Here is a 14409-nt window from a genome sequence, read left to right on the forward strand (position 1 = left end):
AATTTGTAACCGATCTTGTAACGCCGTAATTTTAACATAAAATCTGCAATAATCTAGAGCAATAAAAAGTGCAATAATCTAGTGCAATATTGATGCTTATGTTTAAGTTATGTACATGTTAAATATATTCTACCTGTGTATCTCATTGTAAAAGCTGCCCAATTCAGCCTTCGGGCTGCAATTAGCAACTTATATGTATGTTGTATGTATGTTCCTTTCGAAATAAACCAGTCTATATACACATGTAACAGTTCAAATGTAAAAAATCGCAGATAATTGCCTAGATGATGTTTTTCTGTCCATGCCATATTGTTTTACGTAACATAGAATGTGAGAGCTTTTTCGGCAATGGAGAAATTTTATAAAGGACTTTTGTTGAATAACTGTGTCAGTTGGATTGGCTTTTTTTATATTCCAACATTTCATGACTAGACATGGTGACTGCACACTCAAGTTATATCAACTTATTTTATGCCGCCACCAACGCAAAGGACAAATACAGGACAGGAAAATACTCATTCTCACTTGAGGGAAATCGTGTAAAGTGCCTTTCCGAAGGGCACATGATGATCGGTGGCATGTCAGGATTCGAACCTGGGACCTCTTGGCTCCGCTACACCACACGACCCCACGGATAATGACCTTAATGCCCCACCTTATCCTCGGTGTATATGGTGAAAGAATCCCTGGTAAGGTGCGATAAACACCAAGTCAGTGGCCTGATAAGGGATTATCTCACCATATACACCTCGGAGCGGGGCATTGACCCTTAATTACCTTCGCCAAGAAGGTTATGTTTTCAGAGGCGTTCGTGTAATACAGTACATATATGTGTGTGTGTGTGTCCGTCCGTCTGTAAACACGATAACTTGAGAAGGCTTCAATGGACAGTTTTGATACTTGGTAGGTGGGTAGGTCATAATTGGACCTCAAAAGGATTAGATTTTGGACACCCTAGCGGCTTTTTATGGTACTGCAGCTGAACTTCCGGTTTTGATATGTCATGATCTAAACATGCTAGGTGACGAAATTTGGATGGTAGGTAGGTCTTGTGCTGGGGAAGAAGTGACGTGAGTTTGGCCCCCCTAGCAGGGCTATCTGTTTGAAAATATTCAAAAGAGCATAACTCAGGAAGCGGTTGACGGATCGTCATGATTTTTGGTATGTAGGTAGCTTACGCGGTGATTCTAATAATTATGTAATTTGTATACTTTATGGGAAAATTCTTTAAATCAGATGCATTCCATCATTGGACTATGAAGCTGGTGACATTGGTAATTTAGAACGAAATAAACACAGGCAGATATTGATTATGTAAATAAAGACTTAATTTGCATAATTAATGAGAAAATGTTATAATTCTGTAATGATAACTGCCTGGAATTTCATACTTATGGTATTTGAAAGTTCATTGAAGGTGAACATCATTATACATAATGTATTCAAATTAGGACCTCATTTGCATACTTTATGAGAATATAGTATATATGAGAATATGATATAATTCATGAAAATGAGGATCCTATTTGCACAATCAGGGGGAATAATCTATAATTTGTCAACCATAAAGATTAACATTATTTGGCGAAGGTATGAGATCGGGGAACTATAGTTATATAATAGCAAACACTGCCCAAACTCTCTAAGAAGCAAGATTAAATTTCACGAGAGTGATAGATATTAACATGTTTTTCGGACCTTTTGCCTTCCGCCAAGTCTTGGTCATCACGCTGGGTGAAATCTCGATGCCGTCTGTTATCGGTTCATTCTCCCGTCAGCCTCCTGACGACACACGTCTTCCCGGATCTGAACTGACCAACCACGAGCCCGCGCACGCTGTGCACCGGTCGCGCCCCCTGGCGGCAGGCCTGAGAGTACAGCTGCTGCATTCCAGGACCCCGCAGCTGTATTTCGAGTGGAACACTGCTGCCTCCTGGATGAGAAGATATCAATATTTTATCAGACATTTATGATATCACTTTGCTTCTCGTGCACTTACGTAAAGCCGATGTCTAATCAGATAGATAGATAGAATGACCTATTTAGTCAAGTATTTCACATCTAAAATCGTTGTGTGTTTAAAGTTAAAACTTAAGATCCAACACAACAAGTTCTCTCACCTAGAGCTTTCGACCAGTCACTCTGGTCCTCCTCAGTAGACCGACCCAGTGAGGCTTGTCACGTGGCTTCTTTGAAGTGTGACGTCAACACTGGGTCAAAGGTATCTGGTAGACGATGTTGGCCCCCGTCGCGGTTAAGTGAAGGGTGGTGAGCCCTGATGTAAATAGCTCCGCCCCCACTCAGGATATAGTCTTGTTGAGTGTCCAAAATCCTTACAGTGTCAAGTGAAACAAAGTATCCGGGTGACTCTATGTGGATGTGTTGTGTATGTTCTTAATTGGTAGCTGGCCTTCAGAGACCTTTCTGTTTCACCGATGTCTGTTTCTTGGCTGTGCCCTTTGTTGTTTTTGTTTCTGCCCGTGACGGGGGCGGATATCGTCTACCAGATACCTTTGACCCAGTGTTGACATCACACTTCAAAGAAGTCACTGAGAAAGACCAGAGTGACTGGTCGAAAGCTCTAGGGGGAGAACTTTTTTGTAATGGGCCAAAAGTTTTAACTTTAAACATGTAACTACCAACACAGATGAACTTTCATGATAGTAAAATAGTTAAGTGTTATATCTTACCCATTTTTGTCGACATCCCCAAGTCTTCACGATGTCCCATGATGTTCTCAGCCCCCATGTCGTCTGTGGGGAGGCTCTGCTCACTGCCGCCCTTAAACCTACGATAGTTGACAATGAAGTTCTGAAAAAAATAATTACAAATGACGTTACTGTTAACCAGGATGATAAAACGAAAAGATGAATCATAATTAACTTGAGGCACAGGGTACGATTTCATAAAGCCAATATTCTTGCTACAGAAAATAACGCACGAGTTACACCAACAATTATGTTTATTAGGAATCTCCATTAGTAATAAAATGTTTGTTTCCTAGTCTTCCTGGAGTCCTTTAACATTACATTCAAAAGATGAAATATAATTGAGGATTAGGCAAATTGTACTTACCATGAAGGATAATCCCAATTATACCTCACACGAACTATTTGGGTATATCATTTACCTTATGCAGTATTTCCTATGCTTATCGCTAGGTGGCGCACGTGTACAAAGCTTTAATCGCAAAGCATCACGGGATATCATGACGTAATGACAATGTTCGCCGCCATTTGACGACGTGCGAGAAAGAGTCTGTGCTGTTCACCATGGGTGGGCATTTTCAGCTACTTGGAAGCTGAAGAACAGCAAGGGTGGGAAGATATACCCAAATAGTTCGTGTGAGGTATAATTGGGATTATCCTTCATGGTAAGTACAATTTGCCTAATCCTCAATTATACCTGCACACTCCCTATTTGGGTATATCATTTACCTTATGCAGACTTCAGAGCCGTGGACAGCACAGCCTGGCAAAACGTGTGTTGGTTGTTGTCCCTCCTGTAGTACTTCAGGAAGGTAGACTCTCGTGACCAGTCCGCTGCATTCATGATGCTATGTAGAGACACCCCAGCAGCTGTAGCAGCTGAAGTGGATGCTCCTCGAGTGGAATGAGCTGAGAAAGTTGCTGTGTCAACACCTGCCGTGCCTAACACTGACTTAACCCACCTGGCCAGGGTCGCAGAACCAACTGGCCTGTGTGGTCTGCTGAACGATATGAACAACTTCTGCCCCCTCCCCTCCCTTTCCGAAGGGAAGAAGTCAGCCTTAGATATTCTTTCAGGTATGTGAAGGCACACAAGCGCCTGTCCTGCGGGAAGGCCGCCCAAAAACACTTTCTGGCAGGTTTCCCTGGTCTAGAAGTTTCAGCAGGGTAGGAATTGTCCAAGAAAACACCGTTTCTACATTTTTTTTTTTTTCATGAATCTCAAGTCAAGAGCCGCTAAAGTCTGACCCCTGTCGGCTGACACCAATGCCGCTAGTGTTACCAACTTATGAACCAGCTGTTTCAAACTAAGACTATTAGCTTGGCAACAATGCAGAAGGTACTCTAGGACCCGACTGACGTCCCATGTTGAAACATATCTTGGACAAGGAGGACGTTTGTGAAACAGACCTCTCATCAGTTTGGACACTAGAGGGTGACTACCCACATTACAATGGTCTACTGGTAAGTGTACAGACGAGATCGCAGAACGAGCCACCCCAATTGACATACAATGTATAGCAGTAGTTCTGTCGGAACATCCATTCAAGATATTCTACTACGCTCTCTATAGAGCCGCAAACTGGATCAATCTTCCTTCTATCACACCAGCTGGCCCACTGAGCCCATGCTGACTGATACTGTCTAGAAGTGCTTTCTCTCCAAGCCGAGAGGATGAGGTCTGAAGCCCCTGCCGAAAGGCCCCGACCCTGCAACTGTCGCCTGATCTTGGCCACGCGGCAAGCATCAGATCTGGCAACAGCGGATGGGGTCTCCTGTTGTGTGGCAGGAACAGCAGATCCCAGCTCTGTGGCAGGAGAACCGGACTCTCGAACAACATGTTCAACACCTTGGGGTACCAAGCCTGAGACTCCCAAACTTGGAGGTATCAAAATCACTATTGCTACGTCTGACTGGACTTTCCTCAGTACCTTGAACACTAGGCTGAAGCGGGGAAAGGCATGCGCTAGCCCCAGGTTGCCTCAGTGAATGTTTAGGCCATCCACCGACATGGCCTCTGGTTCTGGGCGCCAAGAGACATACTCCTTCAGCTGAGCGTTCATACGAGACGCAAACAGATCTACTGTCAATGCATTGCCTGTCCAATGTTCAATGACAGGAAAAACTGAGCGGTTCAGTTGCCACTCTACCTTGTCCAGAAAAACCCGCGAACACCTGTCCGCTAGGGTGTTTGTCAATCCGGGAACGTGAGTTGCAGACAACGTCAGGCCTCTTTCCAGGGCCCACGACCACATCTCCAGGGCCAAGGCTGCCAAACCTGGCGACCTTGTTCCCCCACGTGATTCACATATGCAACGGCTGTTGCGTTGTCCAGCCTTAGCAGATCATGCTGAGTATCTGCGCTCACAAAGCTTCTTAGCGCCAGGGAGGCCGCTTTCAATTCTAGTCAGTTGGTCACAGTGCAGGCGCGCTTCTGTTTGCGACCAGCGCCCGCCTGTCTCCTGACCATAACAATGCGCGCCCCATCCTTCCAGTGAGGCATCCGTGCAAATTGTCAGGTTTGACGGAACAAAGACTTTACTTCGCGCACATGACCGATCCACCACTGTAGATATTTTGCTGCATCTGGGGTTAGACTGACTAAAGAGTCAAAATTCTCTCGGCTTCTTTATGCCGAAAATTGAGAAGCTGTTGCAGAGCCCGGAAAAGTAAGGGCCTTGGAAGAATGGCTTGCTTGGCGGACTCTAACAGCCCCACCACGCTGGCTAGCTGTCTGATTCCTATCACCTCCTGTTCTAGAAGTGATAGGCAAGAACTCACTACCTTGTCTAACTTGTCTTCGGTTAGGTAAATTGTCAAAGTACGAGAATCGAGAACAAGGCCTAGGAAAGTCGCTACCTGAGACGGTACCAACTGCGACTTCTCCAGGTTGAGAACAAACCGAGTTGCTCTAGAAGCTCTCTGCCTATAGCAATGTGCTCTAAGCATTGTTCCCTCGACCTTGCAATGATCGGTAAGTCGTCTAGGAAAACTACTACTAGTAATCCAGGGGTCTCCCCAAGCAATGAAACAAGGGCGCTGCGCCTCTCATAAAATTTTCAGCGCCTGTCATAAAGTTTTCAAATGTAGGGTCTTCTCTTCGTACTTTTGCTTGTGTTAGCTTGGCTAATTCGTGAAATTTTGCTGATTTGGGGGCCAAGCGGCGTCACTATGCCCATCGGTATTGTCTGACAAAAGTTGTAAAAAGGCGCTATTTGAATAACAATAGTCCACTTTGCTACACAAAATCAATGTGTTTGGTAAAATGTTGACACCCTGCTGGCATTTGAAAATCCTATTTTCATGTAAACAACGCTAATTTCTCCATGAAATACAGCCCAAACAGTCAGAGAATAGATTTTTAGGGGCTAGTATATGGCGATCGTAACGTGGAAAATCCCCTTTCAAAATTCGGCAACATGGAAGAAAAAATAACTCACGAAAATCTTCCCTTCAATGAGGAATCAGTGCTCCAACAAATTAAACATAGAGAGAAGAACATTTCTTCTTTGTTGTGACCTTGTATTCAATCCATTTTTACGAGTTTTGGACGTTTTCGTGGCCTTGAACATAGAAATGTGTAGCGCTCGGCACGAGGTCGGCCATCTTGTTTTCTTCAAATCTCCCGATATCTCGCGAGATTCAGTGAGACTTGGGCAAAAACACTGCAGTTTTGACCAAAACCGCTAGATGGCTAGGGTAGAATTACAGGTTTGTTGTTGTAGGGACGAAAAATGTAACCCTTTTAGTTTGAGGAGTACTTGTTGTAGCTATAGTTAAACTTTGAACGGTTGGACTTAGAAGTGCTCGAAGGGGCTGACTTATAAGCCTTACTCAAAGTGCGTCTAGCCTAATCGGCTGAATTAACCTTCTCCAAAAAGGTGTCTCCAAATTAAGAAGGGGAAGAATCTGAAGTTCCCGAGCAGGTCGCTACATTTTTGAGCGAGGACTTACTCACAAACTCGGAGTTTAACTGCTGCCAACAACTCTACTAAAAGGTTAGCAGCCATGAGCATCTTATCCTGGCAATCACTATTATCAGTGTTTACGGTATCACGCTTGATCATATTAGCCACTACTGGGTCTAGAATCGGCGCCCGAAGTGCTAATTCAACATTAGGTGGAGTGGGAAAAGTTTTCCTTCCTCTCTTCACTAAGGGTTCGGACCATCCTCTAAACCCGATGCTGTTTGCAAAGCGATAGAATCGTCTTTGGTGTTTTTTGGGATCAGCTTCCTCTACTATGACTCAGTATAGACGTGAAATGCGTGGCAAGGACATGAAACAAGATATGAAACATGTCTTCAAGACCGATTTGCCCACCGGTTCCTCCAAATACTTATTTGAAGTTATTATCGTAGGGACTATCAAACGACAAGGAGTTACCTTCGTCAGAGTCAGAAAAGGTGATTTTTCCCTCCTCCGAACACTCTTCCACTTCAGAACCTGGATGCTCTCGCCGGAACCGACTACACCGGCTCGGCTGGTCGACGCTACCGCCCCGTCAACGTCCCGAGGTTGACGGGATGAACTGGACGCCTGAGGAAGTCCCAAGCTGGAACTGATCCACTGAAGAAAAGAGGCAGCGTCGAATCCAGGCGGGAAGGGTGTTTCTGATGGAGGTGGGGGTGGAGGAGACTTTTCCCCACCAAGCTTCGGCATGGTCGGGGAGCCCAACTCCTCCGAGTCCGGAGGAAATTTAGGCCGGGGCGGCGGCAGCTCCGCGCCGTCTCCTTCCTTGACTGATGTTCCCGGTGCCAACGCCGAAGGGGCATTTCGCTCCCAAGCGGCGGATGTTCCCGGTGCCAACGCCGAAGGGGCATTTCGCTCCCAAGCGGCGGAATGAGGTTGGAGTTCTTCTCTTTTTCCTCCGAACCTCCAGCTGTAGGAGCGGGGACTTTTCGTTCACCCGACTCCTCTTCCTCCTGTCCGGAGACATGTGCAGGCACGCCTGTATTTTCCACGGCCAGGAATTTTTCCCTGACTAGCGTTGGGAAACAGGCCGCTTCTCTTGCCGTTACGACCCGTCTGGTCCTCCGAAAGGCTACCTGAATCGCCCTCGTGGGCAGAAGACTTCGTTTTATCCTTCTTTTTGGGCCTAACGCCGAAAGAAAATCCGAAAAAATAAGGAGTAGGGAAACGAACGTGCACCCCTCTGCGAACGCACAAGGAAAATGGCGGCGAACATTGTCATTACGTCATGATATCCCGTGATGCTTTGCGATTAAAGCTTTGTACACGTGCGCCACCTAGCGATAAGCATAGGAAATACTGCATAAGGTAAATGATATACCCAAATAGGGAGTGTGCAGGTATAATCAATTACAAAGTTAACTTAATAGCTACAATTACAACATGTATTTACAACAACATCAGCTTAAATAACAGTATAACAATAGCAATCTTAACACAATCTACCCGTAGGCCTACTTGCTTATATGTACAACAATTAAAGCTACCTTACTGAATAAGCTCCAGCACTATGGCATTTCTGGCAAATTACTAACATGGCTACAAGCTTTTCTCACTCAAAGAACCCAATCAGTTGTCCTTGATGGTGTGGCCTCTAAGCCCGCCAAGGTAGTGTCTGGAGTACCGCAAGGCACTGTTTTGGGTCCGCTTTTGTTTCTCCTTTATATCAACGATCTTCCGAGTGTTGTGACCTCTAGTGTGCGTTTGTTTGCCGATGACTGCCTGTTGTACCGGGTTATTGAAAAACCCTTAGATGCTCTTGATCTACAAAAAGATCTCGATGCACTGACCCGGTGGCAGGACACATGGCAAATGTCCTTCAACCCCTCAAAGTGCCACACACTTCATATTACTCGTAAGCGTAACCCGATTATTACACAATACCGATTATGTTCAGAAAATCTTACTAGTGTTAAAACCCATCCATATCTTGGAGTCCAACTATCACAGGATATGAAATGGGACACACATATAAATTATGTCACTGGTAGAGCTAATAGGATACTGGCAGTCATCCGCCGTAACCTTTCGCACTGTCCTCTTCGTGTCAAATCTACATGCTACAGAACACTTGTACGCCCACACCTGGAGTACTGTGCGACTGTATGGGATCCCCACACCATCGGTGGTTCCCAGGCGTTGGAGCGAGTCCAACGAAGGGCGGCGCGAATGGCTGCTAGTGATTATGACTATACCAGCAGTGTTTCTGACATGCTAAAGCGCCTCCAGTGGCCGTTACTTGTTGACAGAAGGAGAACCGCTCGCTTGATATCTTTATATAAAATTGCTCATGGACATATTAATATTCAAATGGAACAATACCTCAAACCTGCCCATAGGCGTACCAGAGGAAGTCATGAATACAAGTATCAAGCAATACCTGCCAAAACAGACTGTTTTAGATTTTCTTTTTTTCCAAGAACGATAAATGAGTGGAACAAGTTACCGGGCCAGCTTGTAAAAGCCCAGACAGTGGAGGCCTTCAAGGCCGGGCTTCTGGCCGCGCAGCCATAGTCCGTCGCACCCCCCCCTCTCAGTGATACCCCAGTAGGGGTGGTTAGAGAGTATCAAAGAAGAAGAAGAAGAAGAAATTACATATTTAAAATACAGTGGAGAGGTCAGAGGTCCCTATTTACACCATGTGTATTACCACCATGTGTCGAGACGCATGTGGTTGTACTTGTTACTCCATACTTTGATATTGTCTTTAAATGTGCGTTCGCTTCCAGATGTCATATCGGATGGTAGATTGTTGTATACTTTTATGCTTCAATATACAAATGTTCTGATTTTAGCTTTAGTTTTGTCTAGTGTAAACGCCCCTCTTTGTGCAAGTCTTGTACGGTTTCTATGTGTGGTGGGCTAGCAGTGCGGTTTCTATTTTCTGCAAGTGTTTGAAGATACATTTAGGTTGCTCTTTAGTTATAATTTTGTGGAATGCATAAAGAGTATTGGTGAAAAGTCTTTGGTTGACATTTTGCCAGTTTAACTGGGTGTGTAGGTCATTAAGTATGGCGTTTGTGGCTAAACGAGCTGCATATTTTGGATCACTTGTAGTTTATCTAGGTGTGTTTGCGGTGCAGATGAAAGTAGTGGTTGAGGTGAAGTATTTTCCATATCTTCTTATTGTCGCAAGAATTCCAGCCATTTTCAACTTTGTTTTACCAACATGCAAGGCCCATGTCAGCTGTTGGTCAATATTGAAGCCTAGAAGTTCGGGGTGATCAACTTGCGTGATGTTTGTCCCTTCAATGCTCAGTTCCATTTGAGGACTCTGCTTTAGTTTTTGGTGTGTGCCGATTAATATTGCTTTTGTTTTCCCTATGTTAAGTACAAGTTGATTTGTTTACACCCAATTCCAAATTCGCTCCAAGTCTGACTGCAGCTCGTTTTGTAACTGTGCCACAGTAGGGGCCGATGCTGACGGAGTGGAGTCATCTGCATACATGACTACCGTGCTATGCTCTGTTATTGTGGGTAAGTCGTTTGCAAATATGGAAAATAATAGTGGACCAAGGCAGCTGCCCTGGGGCACACCGCACTTGGTTTCTCTGTAAGATGAAAAACTACCGTTCACAAATACGGATTGTTTCCAAGGTAGCTACGTATCCATTTAATAGCTGATTGTTCGAAACCGTAGCTTTGTAGTTTAGCCAAACAGATGCCATGGTCTATGACATCGAATGCCGCGCTAAAATCTAGCATGACGACACCCACCAATTTCCCATTGTCTATCTCTCCCAACAAGTGGTCCGACATTTTTATGAGCGCACTAGCTGTGGAATGTGATTTTTTATACGCATGTTGGTTTTTAGAGATGATGTTGTTGGAGATCAGGTAAGTTTGTATTTGTTTTTGGCACACCCTCTCCATTACCTTGCTAATTGTCGGTAACAGGCTGTTTGGTCCGTTTAGCGGAGCGGATTTGTTCTTTATTAGTGGTAGGACCTTGGCTATCTTCCATTGTGAAGGAAAGATGCCTTGCCCGATGGAACTGTTAAAGATGTAACATAGTGGACTGGCAATGTGGTCAGCACAAAGTCTCAACAATGTGTTATCTATGTTGTCATGGCCAGTAGCATTACCTGGAGGCAACAATTTATGTACCTGCTCGACTGTTATGTCATGGAATTTGAAGGAACAGTCCTTAAGGGCCAAGATGTTTTCAACAATAGGTGTTATTGACTTTTCTATGTCAGGATGTTGATCGTTTGTGAGAGTTTCAATTTTTTTAATGAAATAGTCATTGAAATACTCCGCTATTTCAGATGGTTTCATCAATATTTGTCTGTCCACTTCAATGAAGTTTGGTGTACTTGAAGTGTTTTTGCCTAACATTCCGTTCACAACATTCCACATTTGTTTACTGTCTTTAGACCTGCTGCATGATTGAATTTGTTCTCTGTAGAAGACCCTCTTCTTCTGTTTTCATTTACTACTAAGTTTCTTAGTTTAGTGTAGATCTTGTGGTCCGACTCCAATCCAGATGCCTGAGCTTCACTCTTTGCATGATCTCGCTGTGTCATGAGTTCACGGAGTTCGCCATCCACCCACTGGGTGGGTGTCGCCCTCACAGAACATTTCCTGACAGGAGCATGCTTGTCACATATCATGATGTGCAAAAAGAGTCATGAAGCATTCTAATGCATCTTCTACGTTGTCTTCATTTTGCACCAAGTGCCACGGTACGGACTCAATTTCTTGTAGGAATTCGTCTTTGCTAAATCTTCTGTAGGTGCGTTTCAGTAGGATTTTCGGTTGTCCCTTCGGTACCTTTGTATTACGTGTTGTATGTACGAGATTATGGTCTGAACATCCAATAGGAACGGACTTTGTGCATGAGAATTTGTCAGGTCTGTTAGAAAAAATCAGGTCTACACAGGAGGAGTTTATTTGACCTCTGGATGTCTTCACTGTTCTAGTTGCTAGCTTTACAATTTGTTCAAGATTCAGAGCTGTCCACTCTGATTCTAGTCTATCTCTTAGGGGGCAGGTCTTGTTTGTCCAGATTATAATTTATATTATAAAGTCGCCTAGTATCAGAAGTTCGTGATCGGTTTTAGTCGCCATATCAACTACCTGTATCGTTTTGTGTAGGTAATCTATTTTGGCACTTGGAGGCCGGTATAGACATCCTACTAAGATTGGTTTTGTGTATGGGATGCGTATCTCCGCTCAAATGAGTTCAATGTCTGAGGTTTCCAGGTCAACTCGCCTTTTGAACGGAATGTTGTTTTTTTATGAATATAGCAACATCCCCACCTTTGTTATTTCGGTCCTTGCGTAATAAAGTGTAATCACCGACATTAAGTGTTCCATCATACACAGTATTGTCTAGGTGTGTCTCAGACAAAGCAAGGATGTGTAGATTGTTCGTGTTCAGGATATTAGAAATCTTGAACCTTGTTACGTAAGCTGTTAATACTGATGTGGCCTACTTGCAGTCTTTACGTGCTAAAGTCTATGGGTCCAGGGTTCGTCTGAATGTCACCAGACAGTAGCAGGGCCAGTGTTGCCAGGAGGGTGGATACACTTTTCAGATGTTGATTTGTAGGCCTGCTTTTCCTGTCATCAGTGTTGCACGAGGAAGTAGCAATTTTGTTGACGGTATAGATGCCACACAGAGCAAGGGATGATGTTCGATGTGGTGCGATCTGACATCTGTCCGCCGACTCCACTCGACTTAATTCTTGAGCACGACTGGCTTTAGGTAGTACAGCTATTGTAATTAATGCCAATAGCTGCATCATTACTAGCCTCCTTCACAGTATTGTTGGGCGTCTTCCCGGCAAAAACTCCCTCGGCAGCAAATCGTCCCTTGCGGCCGCATATTACTCGCGTCGCTTACAGAAAAAAATTACGCCGACGCCCAACAAGACTGCGAAGCATTTTTTCTAAGAAAGACATGTTGATTGAGGACTCCAGGAATCTCTTGTCTCAGTCAGGAGTTGAGTACAAAAATATGCGACTTACAGTATGATGGTAATCAGATTATCGTCTAGTTACTGCTGGCCCAGACGCAGGTGCGTATAAATGGGCGCCTTATTATCATATGAATACCGGTGTTTACATTGATGCGATTATCGTCGTGTGTTTAGCGCCAAAATTAATACAGCAGTACAGTTTAGTCGCAATTTCACATGAAACAGTGGCTTATTTACACGTTGCTACCATGTCCTCATCCAACTGCGTCCTCATCCAACTGCTGACCATTAGTTTCATAACTAATGACTTAACATATGCTCAGAAACTATGCAGGGTTTGTCGGTAATATTTGTCGGGTTCGCTTGTAGACACCCCTCAGGTAGCGCCGCTGTATTGCGCCTACATTTAATGTCTAATTTTCCGTCAATTTTCACTATCTTTTTTTATATCGCAGTCCGTAAACAAAAACATGCTTGGGGCAACCAACAGAAATGAAAATAAAGCCAAAACAAGCAAATACTTGCGCGTTGGGGACGAAATTGCCGGAGCGTTTTCGGAAGGTGTCTCACCACCGACGATGGTGTCTCAACACCGACGATGACCTCTGACAATTCCAGCTAAAGCTCCTCATCTCTATCAGCACACAACGTTTAGCCTTTATTAAGATACAATTGATTAAGTTCAAGGGATCAATCAGTCATCACAAAGACACACCTTCACTTGGTCTACAGTTTTCCCGCTCTGCTTAGCTGCTTCTTCTATCAACGGACAATCCTTCTTCACCTCGGTCATTCCGCTTTCTTCATAGAACCGGACGAGTACAGGATCGTAGCCTTTCTTACGTGTGGAGACTTCCTGTAAACACGCACACGTGAAAGTGAGTTTTGTTTGGTATGAGGGCGGTTCTACAATTCTTTCTGAAACACTAGCTTCTAGTCATTGCAGTAGGCTGACATTGGACATGCACATTCATAGATAGATCACATGCCTTCAGACTTCCCTTGTAACCAACACTGCACGAAATCAGGTATTTAAGCAGTCTTAAAGCATGCTTAAAGGTTCCGTTTTGGCACTCTTTAAGCAAATTTAAGCCAATCTTTACGCGTGCTTAAATGTTACTTTTAAGCTAGCTTTAAGTTTGTGCGTATAGTGCTAAATGGCACTCTTTTAAGGTGGTCCAGAAGGATAGCTGAGGCATATTTAGAAATACTACGAACTCTATCTGATATGGTAGTCTTTTGGGTCTATTTTTATAATTTTCTTTCGTCTTGTCACTATGGCCACATTTTGGGCGCCAAATTGACCGCCAAATTGTGCATTTTTTTCACCCTCCAGCCAGGCCCCAGTGGGGGTGTGCACATTATTTTTAAAAGCTACTCCGCCGCTCGACCAATCAGGCTCGCTGGTCATTGTAAACTGAGAGCTTCACTTTCATAATTTTTGGGAAGGGAAAAGACACTGGAAAAGAGAGTTTTACTGAGCGTTTGATGTCAGTTGTTTGCAAAACGTTTTGGGTAAAAACCTGCCAAATGCAAAGAATAATAATTTTCTGAAAACACAAGCCGTTTCCATTGTTTATCACACTTCGTATCGGCAAAATGTTGTCAAGTTGCAACACACAACCAGAGATATGCAGCCACACAAATCACCAAAAAACGCCAGAAATAATCTGACAACTTCCTATATAAAAACATTCGACTGCCAAAAGAAACGAAGCTGTCTGCTTTGAGCCACAAGTTAGATCTTGGTTTAGTTATGAGCGGCCTGGCGGACCGGGTCACTGCATGCATAAAGAGCCGCGCTTG

General features: G+C 44.1%; 1 protein-coding gene across 1 annotated transcript in view; it reads right to left on the bottom strand.

Annotated features, from left to right (window-relative positions):
* The window catches only part of LOC109476194, a 30307-nt gene extending 16852 nt beyond the window's left edge, over nucleotides 1-13455 (bottom strand). The window contains 4 exon segments of the mRNA XM_019777080.1: nucleotides 1699-1766; nucleotides 1768-1933; nucleotides 2691-2811; nucleotides 13319-13455. Of these exon segments, the coding sequence (XP_019632639.1) occupies nucleotides 1699-1766; nucleotides 1768-1933; nucleotides 2691-2811; nucleotides 13319-13396 (433 nt within the window). The 5' untranslated portion in view covers nucleotides 13397-13455.
* Nucleotides 13456-14409: the final 954 nt, after the last annotated feature.

The sequence above is a fragment of the Branchiostoma belcheri genome, unplaced genomic scaffold (assembly GCF_001625305.1).
Source record: "Branchiostoma belcheri isolate BF01 breed outbred unplaced genomic scaffold, Haploidv18h27 scaffold365, whole genome shotgun sequence".
Taxonomy (NCBI): Eukaryota; Metazoa; Chordata; class Leptocardii; order Amphioxiformes; family Branchiostomatidae; genus Branchiostoma; species Branchiostoma belcheri.